The sequence below is a fragment of the Dermacentor andersoni genome, chromosome 10 (genome assembly GCF_023375885.2).
Source record: "Dermacentor andersoni chromosome 10, qqDerAnde1_hic_scaffold, whole genome shotgun sequence".
In the NCBI taxonomy this organism is placed as follows: domain Eukaryota; kingdom Metazoa; phylum Arthropoda; class Arachnida; order Ixodida; family Ixodidae; genus Dermacentor; species Dermacentor andersoni.
This window is the reverse complement of record NC_092823.1, coordinates 52,746,332-52,767,667: the sequence shown is the minus strand read 5'-3', so window position 1 is coordinate 52,767,667 and position 21,336 is coordinate 52,746,332. Positions and strand designations below refer to the sequence as shown.

General features: G+C 43.6%; 1 protein-coding gene across 1 annotated transcript in view; it reads right to left on the bottom strand.

Moving 5' to 3' along the window:
• Nucleotides 1-1,697: 1,697 nt before the first annotated feature.
• LOC129388279 (chymotrypsin-like elastase family member 2A) overlaps nucleotides 1,698-21,336 on the bottom strand; it is a 45,391-nt gene continuing 25,752 nt past the window's right edge. Inside the window, exons 6-8 of the mRNA XM_055078422.2 lie at nucleotides 11,882-11,996; nucleotides 9,447-9,595; nucleotides 1,698-1,998 (exon numbers count right to left, since the gene is read on the bottom strand). Coding sequence (XP_054934397.2) covers nucleotides 1,819-1,998; nucleotides 9,447-9,595; nucleotides 11,882-11,996 — 444 coding nt within the window. The 3' untranslated portion in view covers nucleotides 1,698-1,818. The remainder of the gene's footprint in view (nucleotides 1,999-9,446; nucleotides 9,596-11,881; nucleotides 11,997-21,336) is intronic.

The window sequence follows — 21,336 nt, the reverse complement described above, 5'->3', positions numbered from 1 at the left end:
AAAGGAAGGCACTAAGATATATTTAAAACAAACATAGGTTAACAGGCTCACCCACAGAATTGCTAAAACAGGCCGGTTTACTGACCTTACAAAATCGAGCCGAGCTTGCACGATTAAAAATTATGTATCAACTTATTCATAATCAATTGAAAATAGACAGTTCGAAATGCCTATGTTCAGCACAAACACGACTCACCCGACATAAATATTCACTATCAGTAAGCGAACAACCATTTCATACGGAAAGCCATAAGCATTCGTTTTTTCCCTTTCATGACACGTCAGTGGAATAACCTAGACCCTAGTATAACAGACAGCCCATTGTTAACTACTTTTTGACATTAGCCGAAAATGAATTACGTGCTTCACAATTATGGCGTACCTGTGTCACCATTTATTTTTGTGCCATTTTATTTCATTATATTGTGTACATAATCACAATTTCTTTAGCGACGCCTTAAACTTATCTTATGGGTTACTACCTCTTGTGTATGCCCCACTTTCATAACTTGTCTTACTTGCCATTACTGAGTACTATTGTTCATTTATGGAAATTGTTTACTTCTTTTCCTGTTGTAATTATTGCTTACCACCACTGTTATTTGACAGACTACCTCATTACCCCTTGTTATTCTTAAATTTAAAGCTATGTGTTATTCTGTAATTTATGCCTACCATTTTGTTCGCCTTTCTAAATTTTCTCCCTTTTTGAATACCTCTTGATTTTTTTCGTAACATTATCACAATGTATTGCGTTATTTTTCTGCCTACTGTATTGTTTGCCTCTGCAATTGCATGTCTATTATGTATAATCTTAATATTGCCCTAATTAATATTGTTACATTGCAAGATAACTATATATGCCCTTCCTGTTATGATCCCTGATGGAATCGACAGTGTCAATAAATAAATAAATAAATATTTTTGGGGAAAACTACGGACTTGCAAACTTTGAGCTTTTATTGTTTTGAAACATACTGATTTTCGGTGCTTTATCTAAATAATTTTCGACCCTAAATCGAACTTCGACTTCGTTCCGTCATTACAATTTACTTTTCCGCCTCAAATTCAATAAATTTCTTATGTCGTTGTTGCATAAGAACACTTGCACTCTTTTCAGATACATGAATAGGCGGCACCGGTTTTGAAGCCGAGCTAAAGCGTGCTTCTTAAAATCTGCTGCTAGCTGGCATTTATATTGAGAAAAGACACACAAAGGGATTCCAAAACTTCATATTGTTTTGACTGTGGTCAGTGGCCTGCTTTTGTTTACTAATAATCTCACCTTAACAGACTGTATGCCGTCGACTCGACCAGTCGATTACACTGCTAATTATTTCCGTAAATAATGTTTGGCGTCCTTCGTAGTACACTACTTATACGAATTTTATGAATTTGTAATATTCTGTACAAGAACAATGGTCAGATACGTTACGGAGCTTTTATATGAGTATTGCAGCGCATGCAGCTGCCAATACTTGTTTGCATAAAAGTGCCTCTAGTATGGTATGCCATTGGCTTAGTAATTGTTGTGTGCGAACTTTTTCTGTACAACCGAGAAATGATTCAGGCTATATATCAGAGAGAAATCGTGATAGGAGATGTTAGCAACTAAAACATGACAATCTCTTGCGACCTCACACACACGTGGAAACACCAAAAAAGAACTCTTCTGCGCAAGAAAATTTCAAGCCGCCTTTGATCACTGCAGTCACGTTTATTTAAGTTTTCTGAATACACGAGGCGTCAAGACACGTATCACGAAATTCCGCATCGCATCCTTATTTGTAGTCACTACTGCACTCCATCCTGCGAGGTTCACCATTCTTCCTGTACCATCTTGCGGATCCAGGGCACGAAGTGTGACACGCGCGTGAACACATTCGGGCTTTCCTGATTAGAGCATCCACCCGTCTTTGCGCCGAATGACGCTACACCGACTTGCACGTATCTTTGGCCATTTCCTTCCCAGATCGTCAACGGCCCACCTGCGTCACCCTACCGAGAGATAGAAATGTGTGCAGGGCATTAGTTCCGGCACACGTATGTCGCTCAAGAGCACCGACATTCAGGGATAGCTGTTTACACACAGCAGATCACGGTCAAGCGCGCTCAAACAAGGACAATATGAGGAGTAGATAACACAAGGGCTCAAGGGCTCACTTCCAGCTGACACTTACCGTGTGGTTCCAGCTATATCGGTCAGACTGGAAGGTGTCTGAATTAAATACTTCTAGAACGCAGGAGGAAGGTGGGGAATTACCTCGATAAGAATCTTTCTGTACATTGTGTTGACTGTGGAATAAAGAACAAGAATCCGTGTAAACCAAAAATAAGAGCCACCATGTTAGAGAGATAATTGAAGCAGATTGCATTACAGAGACGGGTGTGTCGTGCGGCAGCAATCCTTCTGTTTTTCTGTCGTCCAAAGAAAGTTTTTGAGCATAGCAACCAGACGCCGGCATTTCAGTGTTTTCAAGTAATGAAGGAAAGTGTTCATATGACGCAATTATGTGAATACACGATCAGGTGGAAGTAAGCGCTTGTGTTTTGTATTCCTCGCTTTGCCCTTGTTTGCGCCCGCTTGACCATGATCGGCTACACATGTACCGGCACAGCTATTTAAGCCAACATCAAGTGGGTAAAGAGGAAAAACCTGTCGGAGTCTTATCAGGTGTACGTCCGATTTCGGTTACGAGCAAGATACGTGTCGCATTTCCTCTTGCATCGACACGTATTTCGCACATTGATCGTATAGAGACGACCAAGCACAAATGTTCAGCCGTGAGATTGTGAACACTTGAACGCTACTGCAATAGGCAGCTAGAGTTTTGAAGTACAGGAGACAGTCCGACATATATATATACATATATATATATATATATATATATATATATATATATATATATATATATATATATATATATATATATTATATATATATATATATATATATATATATATATATATATATATATATATATATATATATATATATATATATATATACACCACAGGGTGTCCCAGCTAATTTGAGCCAGAGTTAAACGATATGCAATTGTCACGTAGCTGTACAGAACCAAGGTACTTTTCTTTGTCATAGCTACACATAGCTGCCATTCACACTTTTCAAATAATTATAATATATTTGAAGTTGGCTAAGTGAGTAGTTAGGTAGAGTGAAAAAAAAATAATCGGAGTGTCTCCAAGGGACGGCCAACAACATTACCTTGGTTCTGTCCAGCTGCAGGGAATTGGCATATTTTTAACCTTTGGCTAAAATTATCGAGGACAACCTGTATAAATATATATATATATATATATATATATATAGATGAAGGGGTCTGCGCTGGACGACTGAAAGAAGACGAAGATGGCTAGGGGAGAAATGAGGACGAAGAAGTTGGAAGGAAATGGCGGACGACAGCCATCTCACTGAGGGTATGACATTTCTGTTGCCGTTCTAGTTAAGAACACTGCTTTCTGGGGCAGCCGACAGTTTTCGAAGACCAGCCTTGCGCGAGACGTTTTTTGTCGACCAGGCTTCTTCGGAGTCTGTTGTGTTCACCCGACAACAAGTGCACGGTGGGCCAGTGACGGACCTACCTCTCGAAGTTAGTTCTACCGTGTTGATCAACGTGGTGCTGGAACAAGCTGCAATCAGCCGCCGAGCCCTCGTGCATACAGGATCATTGACAGTGAAACTACAGCTGCAGACACTGAGCGAGCTCGTTCTGGAACCCATACGACGTGGCACCCTCAAAGAGGAAACGCTTGCCGGGAAGGTGAGCGTGGACTTGACTGTTATGGAACTGCAAAGGCACATTATGTAACAGAAGGAAATAATGAGAACTTTCGTCCAAGCGCTTAATCGAGAGCAATCAGAACGAGGCATTGTTGAACCAGATGTCTTTGAAGGAAATTCACAAAGCGCGCACTATAGGCTACGGTTTTTCGAGTATGCCTGTGACAAGAATATGTGGCACTCCAACGACACAAAGATTTCGAATATCCGCTGCTATATGGACGGTATAGCCAGAACATTGTATGATGTGCAACTCATGAATTATTGAACAACATGTTGGGAACTGTGGAAACGCAGCTTTTTATCGGCTTTTGAAGGCAACGCAGTAGAAAGATGGGATTTCGGCACTGTGTTTCTGGTATACAGGTGGCTCTCTGCTTGAGTACTGTCTTGAGAAGTGTCACCTATTGTATTCTGCAGCACCGAAGCTGTCGTCTCCTGCTGTTGTAGCTTTGATAGCGCAAGGGTTGTGTATCGAGATCCGTAGTAATGCCTAGCTCAAAGGTCCAAGAACATTTGATGGCCATCTGAACTTTCTACATACCTCAGTGCCAAGAATTACATTGAGAGGACAGTCAGGTGGTAGAACAGAGCAACTTGATTCTCGTAAGCTGAGTTAGCATCTAGAGTCATTGCCATCATCTGAATGTAAAGATAGCTTCATAAACAAATCCCTGGGATGCGTCTATTATGACTGTGAGGATGGTGAAGAACCAATTACCGCAGTTCCACATAATCTTCTTCCTACTTCCACATAATCTGACTACCGTGGATCACAAGCCCAAGAAAAAGAACTTCAGTGAGACAGTGTATTTGGTGTCGTCAAGCTTATTGTATGCCCCCACTAAGCTAGATGGCATGAAGTGAAGGCTCTCGTTGACAGTGGAGCTTCGGTATAAATTATCAACAAGACTCGACTTGATGCCGGTCGTCTGCACGCCAGTAGAGCATTGCGTGTCCAAACCTAGGATGGGTCGGTGACCATGCATAGATAATGGGTAACCCTGGCTATTGAATTTCAAGGACAGGCTATTACCAGTTAGGTATTGGCAATTCCCAATGTCCCCTACGATGTTCTTTTGTCCCATCCAGACATGAAAAAACTTAAGATAAACCTCTATTGGGACGACAATGTAATGGCCGAAGACACGATAAGAACAAAATATCCTGCTGAAGAAGCTAATGTATCAAGGCTAATCTTTCACCACGAAGACATCAAGGCTAAGTACCCAGAGCTTACATGCATAGGTAGATACTCTCCAGCAGTGAAATGACATGCCGTTCCTTTCGAGCTCGCAGATAAAATAGTGGTTCGTAGAACCAGCTATAATATGTCTAGAGATAAAAAGGTGTTGCTAAAAAAAGGAGTTGCACGAAACGTTGGACGCAGGGATCACCTGGCCTTGTGTATCCCCATTTGCTTCTCCTATAGCTATTGCACCAAAAGAAGACGGGACATTCCGCCTCTGCACAGACTACCTGGCTATCAATCGTCAAACTGAATTGATACCTTAACCAATGCCAAGAGTGGATGACATCAGTAACGAAATTGGTAGTTGTCATTGTTTTCACGAATAGATCTCTGCAAGGGCTTTTGGCAGATTCCACTAAGTGAAGAAGCGAGAAAGTGCGCCGCGTTTATAACCCCATTTGACTTGTTTGAGTACAACCGCCTACCATTTGGTTGAAAAAATTCCCCCGCGGGGTTTCAGAAGATTATAACGGACATTCTTAAACCTTACCTGGGCATATTTGCAATGCTTACGTCGACGACATCGTCATCTACTCAAAGACAAAAGAGAAACACCGTAGTCACCTTTCAAAAGTTCTTCACGCTCAGTCTTGCCCAACTCAAAGTCAACTTCAAGAAAAGTGCGTTCTTTCGGGATAACGTAGTATTTCTTGGTAGGGTGTTTGATGGACACACTAAAAGCACTAAACAGGAATCGGTAGAGAGAATCTCCAAGCTGGTAAAGCCTTATGACGTGCACTACCTGCGTGTTTTCCATGGCCTAGCAGGACACTTCCGGGCGTTTATAAAATGTTATGCACTGAGAACAAGGTGCCTCACACGTTTAACTAAGAACGATGGGCCTTTTCAATGGGACGAGAAGTGCGAAGCTGTCTATTGTGAGCTTGTAAAACTAATATCGTTGGACCCCATCGTGCGAATAGAGGATTTTTCTCTGCCTTTTCTGTCGAACACGGACGCATCACATTATGCTACCGCTGCAATTGTATACCAGAAACCCTCGAAACAAGCTGGTCAAACCAAACACTACGTTGTGGGGTACTACAGCTATACCCTGAAATCCGCCGAAATCAATTACTCTACCACAGAAAAGGAAGCTCTGGCCGTATTAAAAGCTGTGCAATACTTTCGTACTTATCTGAGAGGTTCCAAATTTATATTTTTCACTGACCATCAAGCACTGACTCAACTCCTGAGCATGACCCCGCCAAGAGGCCACATTGCTAGTGCCTGAACTATCTGCAGCAATTTGATTTCGTATTTTCGCACAGTCCTGGCCGACTCCTCACTGACGCCTTCGCACTATCAAGATTACTTACACGAGTCAAACAACAATTCAGAGGCAATCAATCATATTAAGCTGTGGGAAGGTACAGAAGAGCTCCAGTTTATCAATGGAAAGTATCACGTACCACCAACTATGATTCCAAGGGTTCTTCATCTATACCACGACAATCCTGGATCGGGCGGACACGATGGCTTCTGGTGCACATATAAGAAATTGCTCATGAGATTCACATAGCCGGGTATGAAAACGGCATCAGCCATTACATCCGCACATGCCACCTCTCCCAGGCGAACATAGTTAAATTCAAGCAATCGACAGATGTTATGACAAACCCTTAATATTCAAGCGTCCCGTTCCAAGTAATTCACTTGGACTTCGCGGAGCTCAAAAAGAAGGGGGAAGGAGTCAGGCGAACGCAAGCTTTTTTGCTCTCCATAGATGAGTGCACAAGGACGATTGCGGCTAAAGCTGGCAAAGAAGACGCAAACAGCGTAATAGATCTCCTCAAGGCTAAACGTTTTAAACACATTAAGACGCTCGTCTGCGACAACGGGCCGGCTTTCCGGAGTGCCAAATTATCAAAGTGGGCACAGGAGCACGGCATAATGATCAAGTATTCTTCTCCCTACCACCCGGCAACAAACCGCCTAGCGGAACATGCCATACGAGATGTCAAACAGTATCTGAAAATGTATCCAGGCTTTGCCGGTGGCTGGAAGTACTGTCGCGAGGCTGCTATGAAACATCACAACAGATCGTACACGACTGGTTTATGCTGCAGTCCTCATATTTCAACTTCGGGTACAGCGCCCATACTTCCTGCAAATCGTGAGCTACGCTTCCTAGAGAACCTAGAGAGCCGCATGAAGAGAAATTTCGATAAAAGGCGCAGTAGCGAGATACCGGACATACAACCTGGAGACCATGTCCTTGTAAGGAAAGGAGCAGTACGTTCAAATTTTAAATATTGCGGATCACTTCAAGTGTTTAAGACTCCATCCCAGTATGGAATATTGAAGAACGTTTGATACAACAGAGCCTCGGGTCAAACGAAGTGCGCCTCTATTGAAAACATATTCAAGTATTACCCCAGGAGGTGTAATTAAAAGAAGTCCAGAAGATTGAAGCGGTCTACGCTGGACGAATCAAAGAACACGAAGTGGGCTAGGGGAGAAATGAGGACGAAGAAGTTGCAATAAAATACCCATGCTCCACTATTCAAATCTAGTTTCTCTATACTTCTAACCTTACGGGAAACCGCCTGCTTCTTGGCCAATCCCCCATAGTGTGTACGCGCCACTGTCTGGGACACAAGACAAGACAAAACAAAATGGCGGACGACACCCGTCTCACTGATATTATGTCATTTCTGCTGCCATTCTAGTTAGGAACGCTACAATAGATAATTTTGAGTATCTCCCAAATGCCAAATCAGAACCTCCATATCACACTGTGACTTTGAATGGCGTTTGTATCGCTGTCCTGCTAATTATATTGTCGTCGTACCATAGCCTTTGGTAGCGCATACAAGTCGGGAACTTAACGCTTGATGAAAAAATAGGTGGCTTGAAATGAAGAGCTTTGATAAAGGCTACAGGCTGACGTAGTTGATTTCGGCTCAACATGGCCAAGCCATCTCTGACAGTTATTTTCGCTTTGCTTTCATTTGTTTTAGAATATGTGTGGCGCTCGCCGTAAAAAAATTGCTCAGTTGGCTTACCGCATTTGTATGTGTCTTTGCCCAGAAATGTTTCAGAAATAAGTGTGCTTCATGTTAGTGGTTTACTCATTCAATTAGAAGTAGTCGCAGCTTACACAGGTTTGTCTAATCGGGGATGTATTCAAACCTGTAGAGATTTAGACATTACAGTGAGGTGGGGGGTTACATACAGCAACGTAAACAGGTTATGGCATACAATAAACAGCAGTATACTATACAATACAAAAAAACACGTTAACGTCCAAAAGTGGTACATCCGGATATCAATGTACAGTGCGAGCAACAACAAAACAATTTCTTAGGCAAGAAACAGCAACATACAACTAAGTAACAAAGCACTATGTAATGATAGCGAAATTTACATTAAGAATAAACTGTACAACAAAGTGCGAAATTTCAAAGAGCAGTTGCAAAATTTTCGTTATTAAGTATAATACCTACGGCAGCCTGCAGTCGATTCCATGTTAAAATCGTTTTGAGAAAAAAAAGTGCTTTCGAAAAGTTTAGTTCTACAACTGTATTCCCTAAGTTTGAGCTTGTGATCTGCTCGTCTGGATATATAATGCGGCTGAAGAATATACTTATAGCGGTCAATGCCGACATGGCCATAAAATATATTCTGAAAAAATTTCAAGCGTAATGTCTGCCTTCTCTTTTCTAAAGTGTCCCATTTTAATGTTGTTTTTGTAGTAGTAATGCTAACATTTCTTTCATCGTTGCCGATTACGTACCGGTGCTGCTATATTCTGAACTCTCTCTAGTTTATCTCGGTCCATACACGTAGGAATGTCCCTTACAGTGCATCCATATTTTAAAATTGGTCTAATATAGCTTTTCCACAGAATATCACGACCCTGCTGCGGAAATAGCTTTGTATCGCACCGAAGAACACCTAACACTTTGCATGCCTTTGCTCTAATGAAATCAACGTGCCGTGGCAACACATGGACGATGTGAGGAGGATTTCCTTTTGTCTTTCTTCACAATGTCGAAAATTCCTTGCTTCGAATTGGCCCGTACAACTCTTGCGCCGCGTGACTGGAGGGTGCCGCATAAAACAGTGAGCACGCGAACAGTTGCCAGAACAAAGATATCATAATGAGTTTATAGATTTCAATCCGGACCCATTCAATGACGTACATTACCACTCGTAATAGAAATTGTTGGGCGTTTGCATTTGCATTGGACACACTTTTGTTGACACTTTATGTCAGCTATGTCAGATGTGAAATGCCATCAGTCAAACTATTTTGCAATGCCAACTATCTTACCTATACTTGACAACGTTAGCTCTGAAAGATGCACGCAAAATTATTAGTGACCGTCTAACTGGACCCACAGTATCAATCAATAGAAAATGAAACATAAATGTGACGCTTACCTCACATGCGGATTTGCGTTTGGCTTGTGTGCAAACGAGCTCCGCACTTCCTGCAGCATCCTCCCTGAGCAAGGCAGTATACCACTTCCGGCAGTAATCAAATGGCACAACTTTCGTTTTGAAGTAGTGGAGCCAGGGTGTTATCGTAACTGCAGTGACAGGAAGTGCAAGGTTTTAAGAAAGTGGCATGGAAGTAAATTGCTCAGTGATTAAAAACATGATAGAGGAAGCACTTGGCTGTCAGCTTTCTATTTTCGCCACTTGCACGGTGGGTGCTGGGGCACGGAGCAGATGCATTTTTGCATCGCATGTTTGTGCGATGCAATGCGATGGCATCGCCCCATTCAGAGGTCGCCGAGCGTTCACGGGTGACTCAAATCGCGTTAGCTGCCAAGCGGTTTGGGATATCGCCTATCAATTGCTGAGCACTGTACACATAATGGACTTCATTGATAAGGGAAGATATTGGGGCTACGTCTCTGCCAAAGCGTGACCCTTCATTCTATCCGAATGAAAGTATTCGTTGGAAGAGGCTGAATGGATGCAATAGTTCTTTTCTGCCGTTACCTATACCACTCGTTGGACTACAAGGATTATCGCGCGCTCAATTGTATTCTTAGTGATCTGATAGTTTATTGAGCTTGATTGATGCCTGGGAGTGGGTTCAAAAGAACGTATGTAATGAAAGTATTGTAGCAACGCCACCAAACTGCACCACCTACAAGACTGATTTATAGGAAATGTTAAAAACAACTTTCTCAGTTATCCCAAAAAATTATTTCATTAGCCAATGTATTAAAAAGACTTATTCCTCACAAGTTTATTACGCACCTTATCGCCTAGCGTAAGATCAAATTTAGCGTTACATAAATTGATTCCTTTATAATGCTCTTGAAAAGAGTTAATTTGTTTGCGCATTATTTTATACGTATGAACAACTTTTGATTCCGTGACCCATGATGTTCCACTTTGTCAACTTCATAGCTATGGCTTTCGAGGGCCTTTCCTATCTTTCCTTGAGAATTATTAGCGTCATCAAAATCAAGTTGTAGTATACAGAAATACCAAAGTTGGCCAGTGGAGATCCTCAGGGAGAGATTTTAGCACCCTTTAATATATATGTTTTATTTGTATGTTGGCGATCTCACGTCATTCTTCTTTGCTGTGTTTTTACTACGCTGATGACACGCTTTTAGTATCCCGTCTTGCTAATTATGATCAGGCCGCGACCGAATTACAAATTGACGCTGTAAGTGTCATGAGTTGGTACTGTAATATTTAAATTTCTATCAATCAAAGTATAACAAAACTCGTGTGTTACCACAGTCCCGCGAAACGTATTCCTGCAATCACTACTTTGTTTCTTCATTCTCATCGGTGAAATAATTGCATCTGCGCTCCGATTCCGTACTTTTTAAGTGTCAAATATCTGGTGTTCATTTGTATTCTAATATGTCTTGAGAGCGTCATTTGGCTAAAGTTTGTGAACGGCTGGGCACAACAACGTGCCTGCTATATTCCCTTAAAGCATTATGCCCAATGTACTTGATAGATCATGCATTAGGGCACAGTGTGCTGCGCTATGTAATTTGCTCTTTAAATTTTGTTCAGTGTTATGGCGCAATAACGTTGATTGCTTACTAAAAATGCATAATTCGATTCCCACCAATTCTAGTGTGGCCTTTATTTTGCGCACGTATGCCTTCATTCAGGCTGTTCTTTAATGAAAGTGTTTTTCCTACGTAGCTGTGGAATAAGGAACTTTGGCTCCCATATATACCTGCTCAAATATTGGGTCCACGAGATCATTTCAATTTGCCTGGTGCCCGGACTAGATATGGCGAAGGTCTTCGGGCTTTCTATGTGCCTAGTGTTCAGAATGACCTCGTTTAGGCAGCCGGAAAGACGTTAAGTCTGTTATTTTTGTTTCGTATGCTTGATTTCTTTCCTTTTCTTCCTGTCTATTCCAGTTATTTTCATTATGAGAATCGACAGTCATATAAACTCTGACTTGTCGCTTGCTGCGGGGCACGGCTCAAAAGCCATTCGATCGCTTGGGCAGGCCCATATTTAGGTCCACAAATCAAGAATTTGTTATTATTATCATTATCACAAAGCGTCCTCCAAGATTTCCAGTCGCCAACCATAATTACCTCACTATCTTCAGCAAAATTTTGTAGTGCACAGCCGACCCCGGTATAAGTACGAATTCATGTAGCTCAGCCTCCCTGAAAAACGTTGGGCGTTCGATGGAGCCTGAGGAATCCACGTGATGTAGGCGTTGCTAGCGTTAACAGCGAACTGAAGTTGTTAATAGTGTCAAAGGTCTGGCTGCAATGCCCAACGCGAATATCTCACATCAGCTATTTAAGTGTTCAGAAATCCACACAGTGCTAACTCTAGCATCATCGTCTTATATATTTTTTACCGCGTACAGTCGTTTGTCAATCCCCATCCAGCAACGAACGCATTCCTGTTGGTCAGGTGCACTTGCTGTGTGGGTAAGCATATAGGTCTGACAGACTGGTCGAAGTCAAGTGGTTCCTTCAGCTGCAATTGAAACAAGAGCACATTAGGTGGCACGGTAACGGATTCAGTAAAAATTACGAGTTCTCATCAGCATTCAAGTAATTGTAGTTCACGCGTAAACATTGATATAGATGGTGATAGCAATATAGGCAGACCCTATCTCACGAGGAGTGTCTGGGTTAATGGCGTTAGCATCTATGAAAGGTAGCGACTCACGTATATACAGAACGCTTCAACTTGTCATGTTTAGGTCTTGTATACAGCCGGCCTTTTCTCTCGCGATTTCTAGCACACACTGCGCCATTAGAGGAACTGCCGCGAAATATGCGCCTGGCAAACGTGCTACTATGATCATCATCATCATCATCATCATTGTCATCATCAGCCTCGTTACGCGAACTGCAGGGCAAAGGCCTCTCCCATACTTCTCCAACTACCCCGGTCTATAGACTGTTAATACAGGTTCACGCAAGACTACCTTAACACTATGGCCCGGGTTTGGTGGCGGCCAGGGCCGTAACAACTATAATGTAGCTTCCTGACATTGGAGACCGGCACACACACAGAGGCATGTAACCACTGACCCCTGTTTGTCCGATGGTTGGGTTCTAAGCGGGTTTCCTCATCACAGCAGCCCAAAGTTCTATGCGTTAGGCAACGGACAACCCAGTGTCTTGAATTGGCGTGTAAGCGAAAAAATCAAACGGACTCGCCATTCTGGCCCTGCGAAAGTGGTTGTCCAGCGAAGCTGTTCATAACCACCACCACAACCTCTTAGGGGAGGGGGTATGGTCTGCATTATTGCTTTTGAGTAATGGTAGTAGTGGAAATAATTGTAATTTTGCAAGGACGCCGACGCCCATCTGCCTAGTAACAACCTTGAAATCAGTTGCTGGCAGATTCATGCGTATGCGAAAGGCTAGCGATGTCACTCTCCACGTCGCGAGCTGCCGGCGTCGCAGCTTCTTGCGCAACAGTAATCGTTTCCAGGAAACGTATGCGGAGGGTGCTAGGTGCTTCACATTGTTACCAGGAGCGCTATACAATCCATTATGCGGTTCGGATGCTTGTTTTGGGCTTGTTCTTTGCTAAAACATATGCTGTTCTTTATGTTGCACGCGTGACTCCAAAGAACATATGCGCTCTTCACTTCACTTTGCTGAATATTTGAAGTCTCTTCCTTGCGGGAATACCAGCCACTGCTCCTGTCCCTGCACTGCCACGGGGATCGGCCCACGGTTTTGCTGACAGACGCGGACAAAAAAATGCCAACCACCTACAGGCTTACCACTTCGTTGTAAAATAGATAGCCTGACAGACAGACATACAGACAGACAGACAGAAAGACAAACGCAAGGACGGACGGACGGACGGACGGACGGACGGACGGACGGACAGACAGACAGACAGACACACAGACAGACAGAGGCACGGAGGGACGCACGGACGGACAGACAGACAGACAGACAGACGGGCAGACAGATGGACGGACGGACAGACGGACAGACAGACAGACAGACAGACAGACAGACAGACAGACAGACAGACAGACAGACAGACAGACAGACAGACAGACAGACAGACAGACTGACTGACTGACTGACTGACTGACTGACTGACTGACTGACTGACTGGCTGGCTGGCTGGCTGGCTGGCTGGCTGGCTGGCTGGCTGGCCGACCGACCGACCGACCGACCGACCGACCGACCGACCGACCGACCGACCGACCGACCGACCGACCGACTGACTGACTGACTGACTGACTGACTGACTGACTGACTGACTGACTGACTGACTGACCGACCGACCGACCGACCGACCGACCGACCGACTGACTGACTGACTGACTGACTGACTGACTGACTGACTGACTGACTGACTGACTGACTGACTGACTGACTGACTGACTGACTGACTGACCGACCGACCGACCGACCGACCGACCGACCGACCGACCGACCGACCGACCGACTGACTGACTGACTGACTGACTGACTGACTGACTGAATGACTGACCAACCGACTGACTGACCAACCGACTGACTGACTGACTGACTGACTGACTGACTGACTGACTGACTGACTGACTGACTGACTGACTGACCAACCGACTGACTGACCTACCGACTGACTGACTGACCAACCGACCGACCGACCGACCGTCCGACCAACCGACTGACTGACTGACTGACTGACTGACCTACCGACCGACCGCCCGACCAACCGACTGACTGACTGACTGACTGACCTACCGACCTACCGTCCGACCAACTGACCGACCAACTGACTGACTGACTGACCTACCGACCGGCCGTCCGACCAACCGGCCGACCAACTGACTGACTGACTGACTGACTGGACTCCAGTGACCGACCGACCGACCCACCGTCCGACCAACCGACCTACCGACCGACCAACTGACTGACTGACAAATAGACAGACAGACAGACGGACGGAAGGACACCGCACAGTGCATGAAGTATCCTAAGAATGCTATCGCATTGTTATGAATTGCCGGCGGTGATATTTTAACATAACGGGCAGTACACCAAATAATGTTTATTATTGAAATGTATTGAGAGAAGTATGGTCGCCTTCCTTGCGAGTGGCCTTTTCAGTGCAGGACGCCATGTGACCTAGCGCCTGTTTGGCCCTGTTCACCTGCTGATTACTGCCATCGCGGCTGAGGTTGGTGAGCGGGCTTTCCCAAGACTCTGGTGCGGGGCGGGGGAGATAAAGGCGAAAACAGTATTTTGTTCACAATCGCCAACCATGCGCTAGAAGGTGTTTGGCGCGTGGCCCAATTTCCAGTGGTACTTGTAAATTGTGCGGAAAATAAGATGATATCTTGTACTGTGTAGTAAAGTGTAGCTGGCCTTTAGTGTGGTTTGCAGTAGTATATTAAGTTGTCGCGTCGTCTTTCTAAAGCTTCGGGTGTGGTAGGGTATAGGTCCTGCTCTGCAATAGCTCGCGTGCGAGTATATCCATGTATGTTTGCGGTACGGGCTCTTCTGAAGGGGCCGTTGCTTTGTCACCTTTTGAGGCGGCCAAGAGGGTAAATGCAGTGTGGCCTGCTTCGTTGCCTGCTAGGGACCACTGTCCCGGCTTCCAGACTATGTATGATTCTGGGGAGAAACTGGTGGGCTCGAGGATGCGTAAGGCAGCTGCGGATATTCCAACCTATCGTGTAATTGCGGCACACTATTTGCGAGTCTACCATGATCGCGGCGTTGAGTATTAAACATCCATGGTGGCTGATAGGGCGATTCGTACATCTTCCGAAGTTCTTGATTTTGTTTACTTCGCTAAAAGGAGATGTCTGCGTGTCTTTGTACTTGACTGCGTCAGTGTATCTTGCCGTTTCCTCTTTCTCGTAGGAACCCTGCATTGCGTGCGCTATGGTCTCTCGTCTCGCTGCATGGTGTTACGGGTACATGTTTCACGGAATAGCAGAACCTTCTATTTGGTTCCTCCTTTTATCGATAATTCGTTGCTTACCGCTTGGTTCCGGTGGGGATACGATATAAAAGTCGTATCCACGCCGGAGTAAGGTAGCCCAACCTTTTGTCGCGAGTTTGAGGCGTTCCAGTTGGCTGTTGCATTTGGCTTCGGCTAGTTCCACTCACGTGTTGTGTACGCCCAACTGGAGAAGTGTCTCCTTGGACCTGGTAGGGGGAAGGCCCCAGGCGAGCCTGTGTGTCTTGCGTAAGAGTATGTTCAGCTTCGCTATTTGGCTGCCCCTTTAGCCGAGGAAAGCGTGCCAGAGGAGGCGCTACCGATGACGAGTGCCTGCGTGAGGTGGAGCATGTCATGTTACTTGTGGCCCTGTCTTCGAGTAGCCACTCTCTTCAGGAAGTGCATGATTCGCATGATGGTCTCTTGAAGTTTCTAAATTGTTAATCGACCGGCTTTGTCTTACTGTAGGATAAACCCGGGGATGCTGCAAGTGTGCATGTTCTTGATCGTCTGTCTGCTCAGCGTGACTCCAGTATCAGGAGGTACTTTAGCCGGTCTCCTTCCTGTTGGCGCAAGACAAGGAGGTCCGATTTGTATGGAGAGCAGGATAGACCCCATTCGTAAACTCAGTCGTATTGGTAGATTTTTGGAGCGCGTCCTGCTGTTATCCGGCCGAGTCCGTCTTTGTCCGCATGGTCCAATCATCAGCGTATAGAGAACTTTTGACTATTGTGACGCTTTCTAACTTTAGTGGTTGACCTCATATGGCGACGTTGAAAAGTAGGTGGACGTTCCCTTATGCTGTCCTTCGATATTCTGCGTGCGAACTGAGCCTAAGCAGGCTGCGGCAGTCCTACTCGCAAGAAAGTCGCGCCATATGTCATATGGGGCGTTATAACGTAAAGATATTCCAATCTGTTTTTTTTTTCATTTGTGCCTTCAGCCCACCACGAATGATAAAAGAAATTCTGGCCAGCTCGTTTGACCTGTCTGCATCACGACGTCACGAAAATCAAGAAATCTGATATGAAGTGCACACACTGAGTAAGTAAGATTGCGCAGAACAAAAGTGAACAAGTTCTCTTCAACTATTCGCCGTTTTTCACCATTATCGCTTCCGCCATTGGTCCATTTTTTTTCCTTGCGACGCCTACTTCGCCTCTCTGTTACGTGACGTCATAATACCACAAAAACTATCCGCGTAGCAACACCGTTTACGAGTTAACGATGCGTCAATGCACTGAGGAGAAGTCATTATTTTCCCTAAAATTGCCGAAGTGTGTCACGTCTTGAAAGGAATAGAAGACGGCTGTCACTCGATTTCTCAAACACTGCCTACTCGAAGATGCCTGCGATAGCGAATTTTTTCGCCTATAATAAAAAAAAAGATTAGTGGCGGTATAGCGTGTCGAGCCCTTTCGGCATGTCTACTACACCGCTGAGCCAAGTCTTATTCGATGGGGACCTTTTTTAGCGGCATTATTAGGTTCCCTGTGCACGTCGCCGCGATTTTCCACCAACTACTGCGAAATGAGAAAAGGGAAGCGGACAAATCGCAGACGACGGTACCACTCTTCTTACTCGGTTATCCGTTTTCACTGCGCTAACTTGGCCTGACCCATACCCTTCCGACCTCTTAGTGGCCGTCATCATTTCGCAGCCAATTAGATAAGAACACCTGCTCAAGGTAGTCAGTGCCATTTGTTTTGAAAGAAAGCCAAGGTGACATCCTATGAACGAAGCGGCAGCTTGAGTGGGCTGTTCTAACAACGCTGCCAATAATACGTAAAATTTATGCAAGGAGAATAAATGCAGATCCAAATTAAATGGTTTTACGGTGGCCGGTGGCTGTAGCTGGTAGTCTGCAGACTGTTCAATACTGCACAGAGATACATGTTAGTAAATTCTACTTTCTCAATTTCTGCAGTCACAGCGATCTCCTCCACAGCGAAAACGCTATCATCGCATTCCAACGTCTGCAAGGAAAGATTCCAGAAGTTTATATTCGAAGACTAACAAACAATTCCGTGGAGAAGAGACAGGAACATGGTACCATAAAGGTTTTGCATCAACATGTTAGTAAGCGTACAGCATGCTTGCGAAAGCTCTGTAGTTGTAGTAGCTGAGTGGCTATGGTGTTGCGCTCCTTGCTGATCTCAATGTCATGGTTCTCGCCTCAGTTGCGGCAGCCTTGTGTTCGGATGCCTACCCGCGTGCACAGCAAATTTTGTTGTCGTCGGCCCACTTATCGGCCCTGTTGTCGGCTCAGCTTGAATAACGCTAGCTTGGACACTCCATATATTGGTCTACTTGTTAAAGCGTAACTATAGCCATGTTTCTGGCACCTTTACTTGCGAATATAATTCTGTACTGCTGTACTCACATAAGTAGTACCCCTGTATCAAATACCCAGTCTCAACAAATCTACATCTTTTCTTTTTTTACTAGCAGTACGGCCTTTACATCACGTGAGAGCATATATTGTGTTAAATATGTTTAGACGTCACCATGATGAGGAAATATGAAAGCCTAATTCAGTATTGACAGGACAACTCGAAAATGCGGGAACAAAATAGGTATACTCAAACAGGATGGCCGCAGACTTCCAACTATATTTCAGAAATCTGAAACAGGTGCGATGTAAACATACCTCTATCTGACATGCGCCATTGAAATGTCTAAGAAGGCAGCATAAAAACTAATCATAGCTATGGATATGGCATATCTAAATACATGAGGTTGTTACCTAATATTAAGCTATTTGCAGAACACACAAATCACGCAAACGATGATGCACAACAGCTATAATGTTCATCAGGGCAGCTGTGCAAACGACTAAGACAATTAAAATTACTGATAGATGTCAAGAAACGGATAAATAGCTCCAAGTAAACGTCAGACGAAATCGCCGATGGAAGCGCATGAACGTAACAGCAACAGTAACAGTAAAAATGTCACCAGCAACAGCACCAGCAACAGTAAAAATGTCATTAAGTGTTATTAGAACTTATGTATACTTAGGTATACTTAGGTATATTCAGACATATTTCAATCATTGTGTACTTATACGCAACGTCATGTTAAGGGCGCCATACTAATACTACTAGGAGACATCAATTTTCCTGACATCCACTGGAGCACACTGCAACATCATTCACCTTGCGCGGAAGTTGTTTTTGATGTAATGCTTTCTTTCCACCTCACACAGATCGTAACAGAACGTAACCACGTACAAGGAACTAGCTCTAACATGTTAGACTTAGTGTTCCTGAGCAATCACTTACCTTATCATGACGCGAACGTAGAAATACTAGAAGGCCTGTCTAACCACCAACTAATGTGTTCTGTCCCGTTTCATGGCACTACACTCTCTTTCCGATCAGCAATAACATATCCTGACTATAGCCGAGCTGACGACACTAGCATATTTGAATCATTAACTGAAGTGCTATCATTCTACCGTCAACTCTCAAACGACACTAATACCGATATGGAAGCCCTATGGCGTAGATTTAAAAATATTCGATCGTATTGTATTACAAATTTTGTTCCTACCAAGACTAAAATAAAATCTAAAATAAAGATAACTAAATATTTCTATTTTTCAAATACGCTAACAAATTTCCCAAAAGATTCTCCCCAAACGTTCTGGCATTACTTAAATCCCGAAGTACATAATGAAAGTCATCCGTCCTCGAAGGAAAACTGAAATACTGCAACCACACTGAATAACTACTTTTGTTCCATTTTCAATAGAGACGATGGAAATGTACCTCGCAATAGCCCCTGCACCGGCAAGCAACTAGGGCCCCTTACTGTGACCAAAGCTGGAGTTCTAAACCTTCCACTAAATTGAGACACTAAGAAAGGAATGGGCCCTGATAACATTTCTAACACATTTCTGCGCAGGTATGCCGAGTGCGTTGCGAAGTTTTTAGTAATACTCTTTAACAAAACCTGTCATCCTGCACCCTTCCTAAATAATGGAAAACTGCTAAAATAACACCAATACATAAGTCAGCCAGCAAATCAGATCACTCAAACTTTAGATCACTCTCACTAACCAGCACAATATGCAAGCTACTTGAGCACATCATCTTAAAGCCCATAACAACCTGTCTAGTAGATAACCAAATTCTGACACCTTTCCAGCATGGCTTTCGTGAGGGACTTTCTACCGTTACTCAGTTAATTGAACTCGTGCATGACGTAAGGACTTCTACTGATCATCAGAAACAAGTTGACCTCACTTTCTTAGACCTTTCGAAAGCCTTCGACCGTGTCTGACACCTAAACCTTATTAGGAAGCTTGAACTAACTTTATGAACTGGCCCAATTTTAGATTGGATTATTGATTACCTTACTAACCGTACTTAGTCTGTCGAAATTAACAGCAAGAAATCCGCAACAGCAGATGTCACATCAGGTGTAGCACAAGGAAGCGTCATAGCCCCAGTGTTATTCCTAATTTTTATAAACGACCTTCCTGCTAGCATTTTTAACATTAGACTTCTTGCCGATGACGGCGTATATATATACTACTGTATCAGGATATAACTATATCAGGATATAAACTCTGTCATTGATCATATAGCTTTAAATAATGCCATAGCAGCAGTAACCAAGTGGCTTGAAGCTTGGCAGATGATTATTAACGTTAACAACTCTGTTCTATTATCCGTAACCAGGAAGAAACACAGATCACTGTTTCAGTACACGCTAAACAGCATTCCTCTCACTTCGGTCTGCGAATACAAATAATTAACCTCTGACCTCAGATGGGATGGTCACGTTATTAAGTCACGGCAACCGCATTAAAACATTTATTTTTTTAAAAGCCTCAGACTAACGCTACAAGCACATAAAACATTTCTCAGAGCTGTACTATAGTACTATAGTATGAAAATGTGATTTGGTCTCCTTTTACTAACAAGTTTATTACAAACTTGAAGGTGTTCAAAGAAAGGCACTGAGATACATTTTTAACAAACATGTTAGCAGACTCAACGACAGAACTACTGAAACAAGACGGTATGCTAACCCTTCAAAACACAGCAAAACTAGCGCGCCTTAAAACAGTTTACTGACTCATAATCAATCAATTAAATCTGGATACCTCAAGATACATAACGAAATCTCAAACAAGGAAAACACGTCATAACTCTCCATTCACACTAAATGTGTTTGCATTCCATACCGACACTTTCAGACGTTTCTCCTTTCCGCAGACTATACTCGATTGGAACGCTTTGAACGTGAGCTCTGTTAATAGTTCATCACTAACTGCCTTTATCACACTTGTTGAAAACGATCTACTTACATGTTAGTAATAATTTTTTATTGTCAGTATCACTTTGTCACTGCCTTTGTTTTGCATATTGTGGCACATTTATACCCCCAGCCCAAATCTTGAAGCATGAACGTCATTCCATACCATTTTACTCCTGCTGATATATAAGTGCATTCAATGTAGTTAGGGCATTTCTGAACCAGTTATCATTGTCATGTTTGTATGTCAGTGTACTTTTTTGAATGCCCTTTCTGTTATGATCCATGACGGGATTGACAGGATTGCATAAATAAAATAAAATATGACCTTACATGAGACTTCACTTATTGTATCACGAAAAAATATCTGACTCAGCTAGCCTCAGTGGTGCAAGAAAGGTTCCTGAAATATATAGGACGCTCACAGAGTAAAAAAGATTTCCCGAGTGGTTAATGCAATCTTGCAGGATGGTCCGACATATCCAGTGTTGAGATATAACTGTTCTACTACAGTGTGACAATGTGGGCAGTTTCCCACGTGGCTTGCACAACTTAAGAATGAACGGGAAAAATTGTCATCCACCCGTAGGTAGCACGAAGCTGCAAAGAGAAAGCCACATGGGTTTCTCAGAAAGAA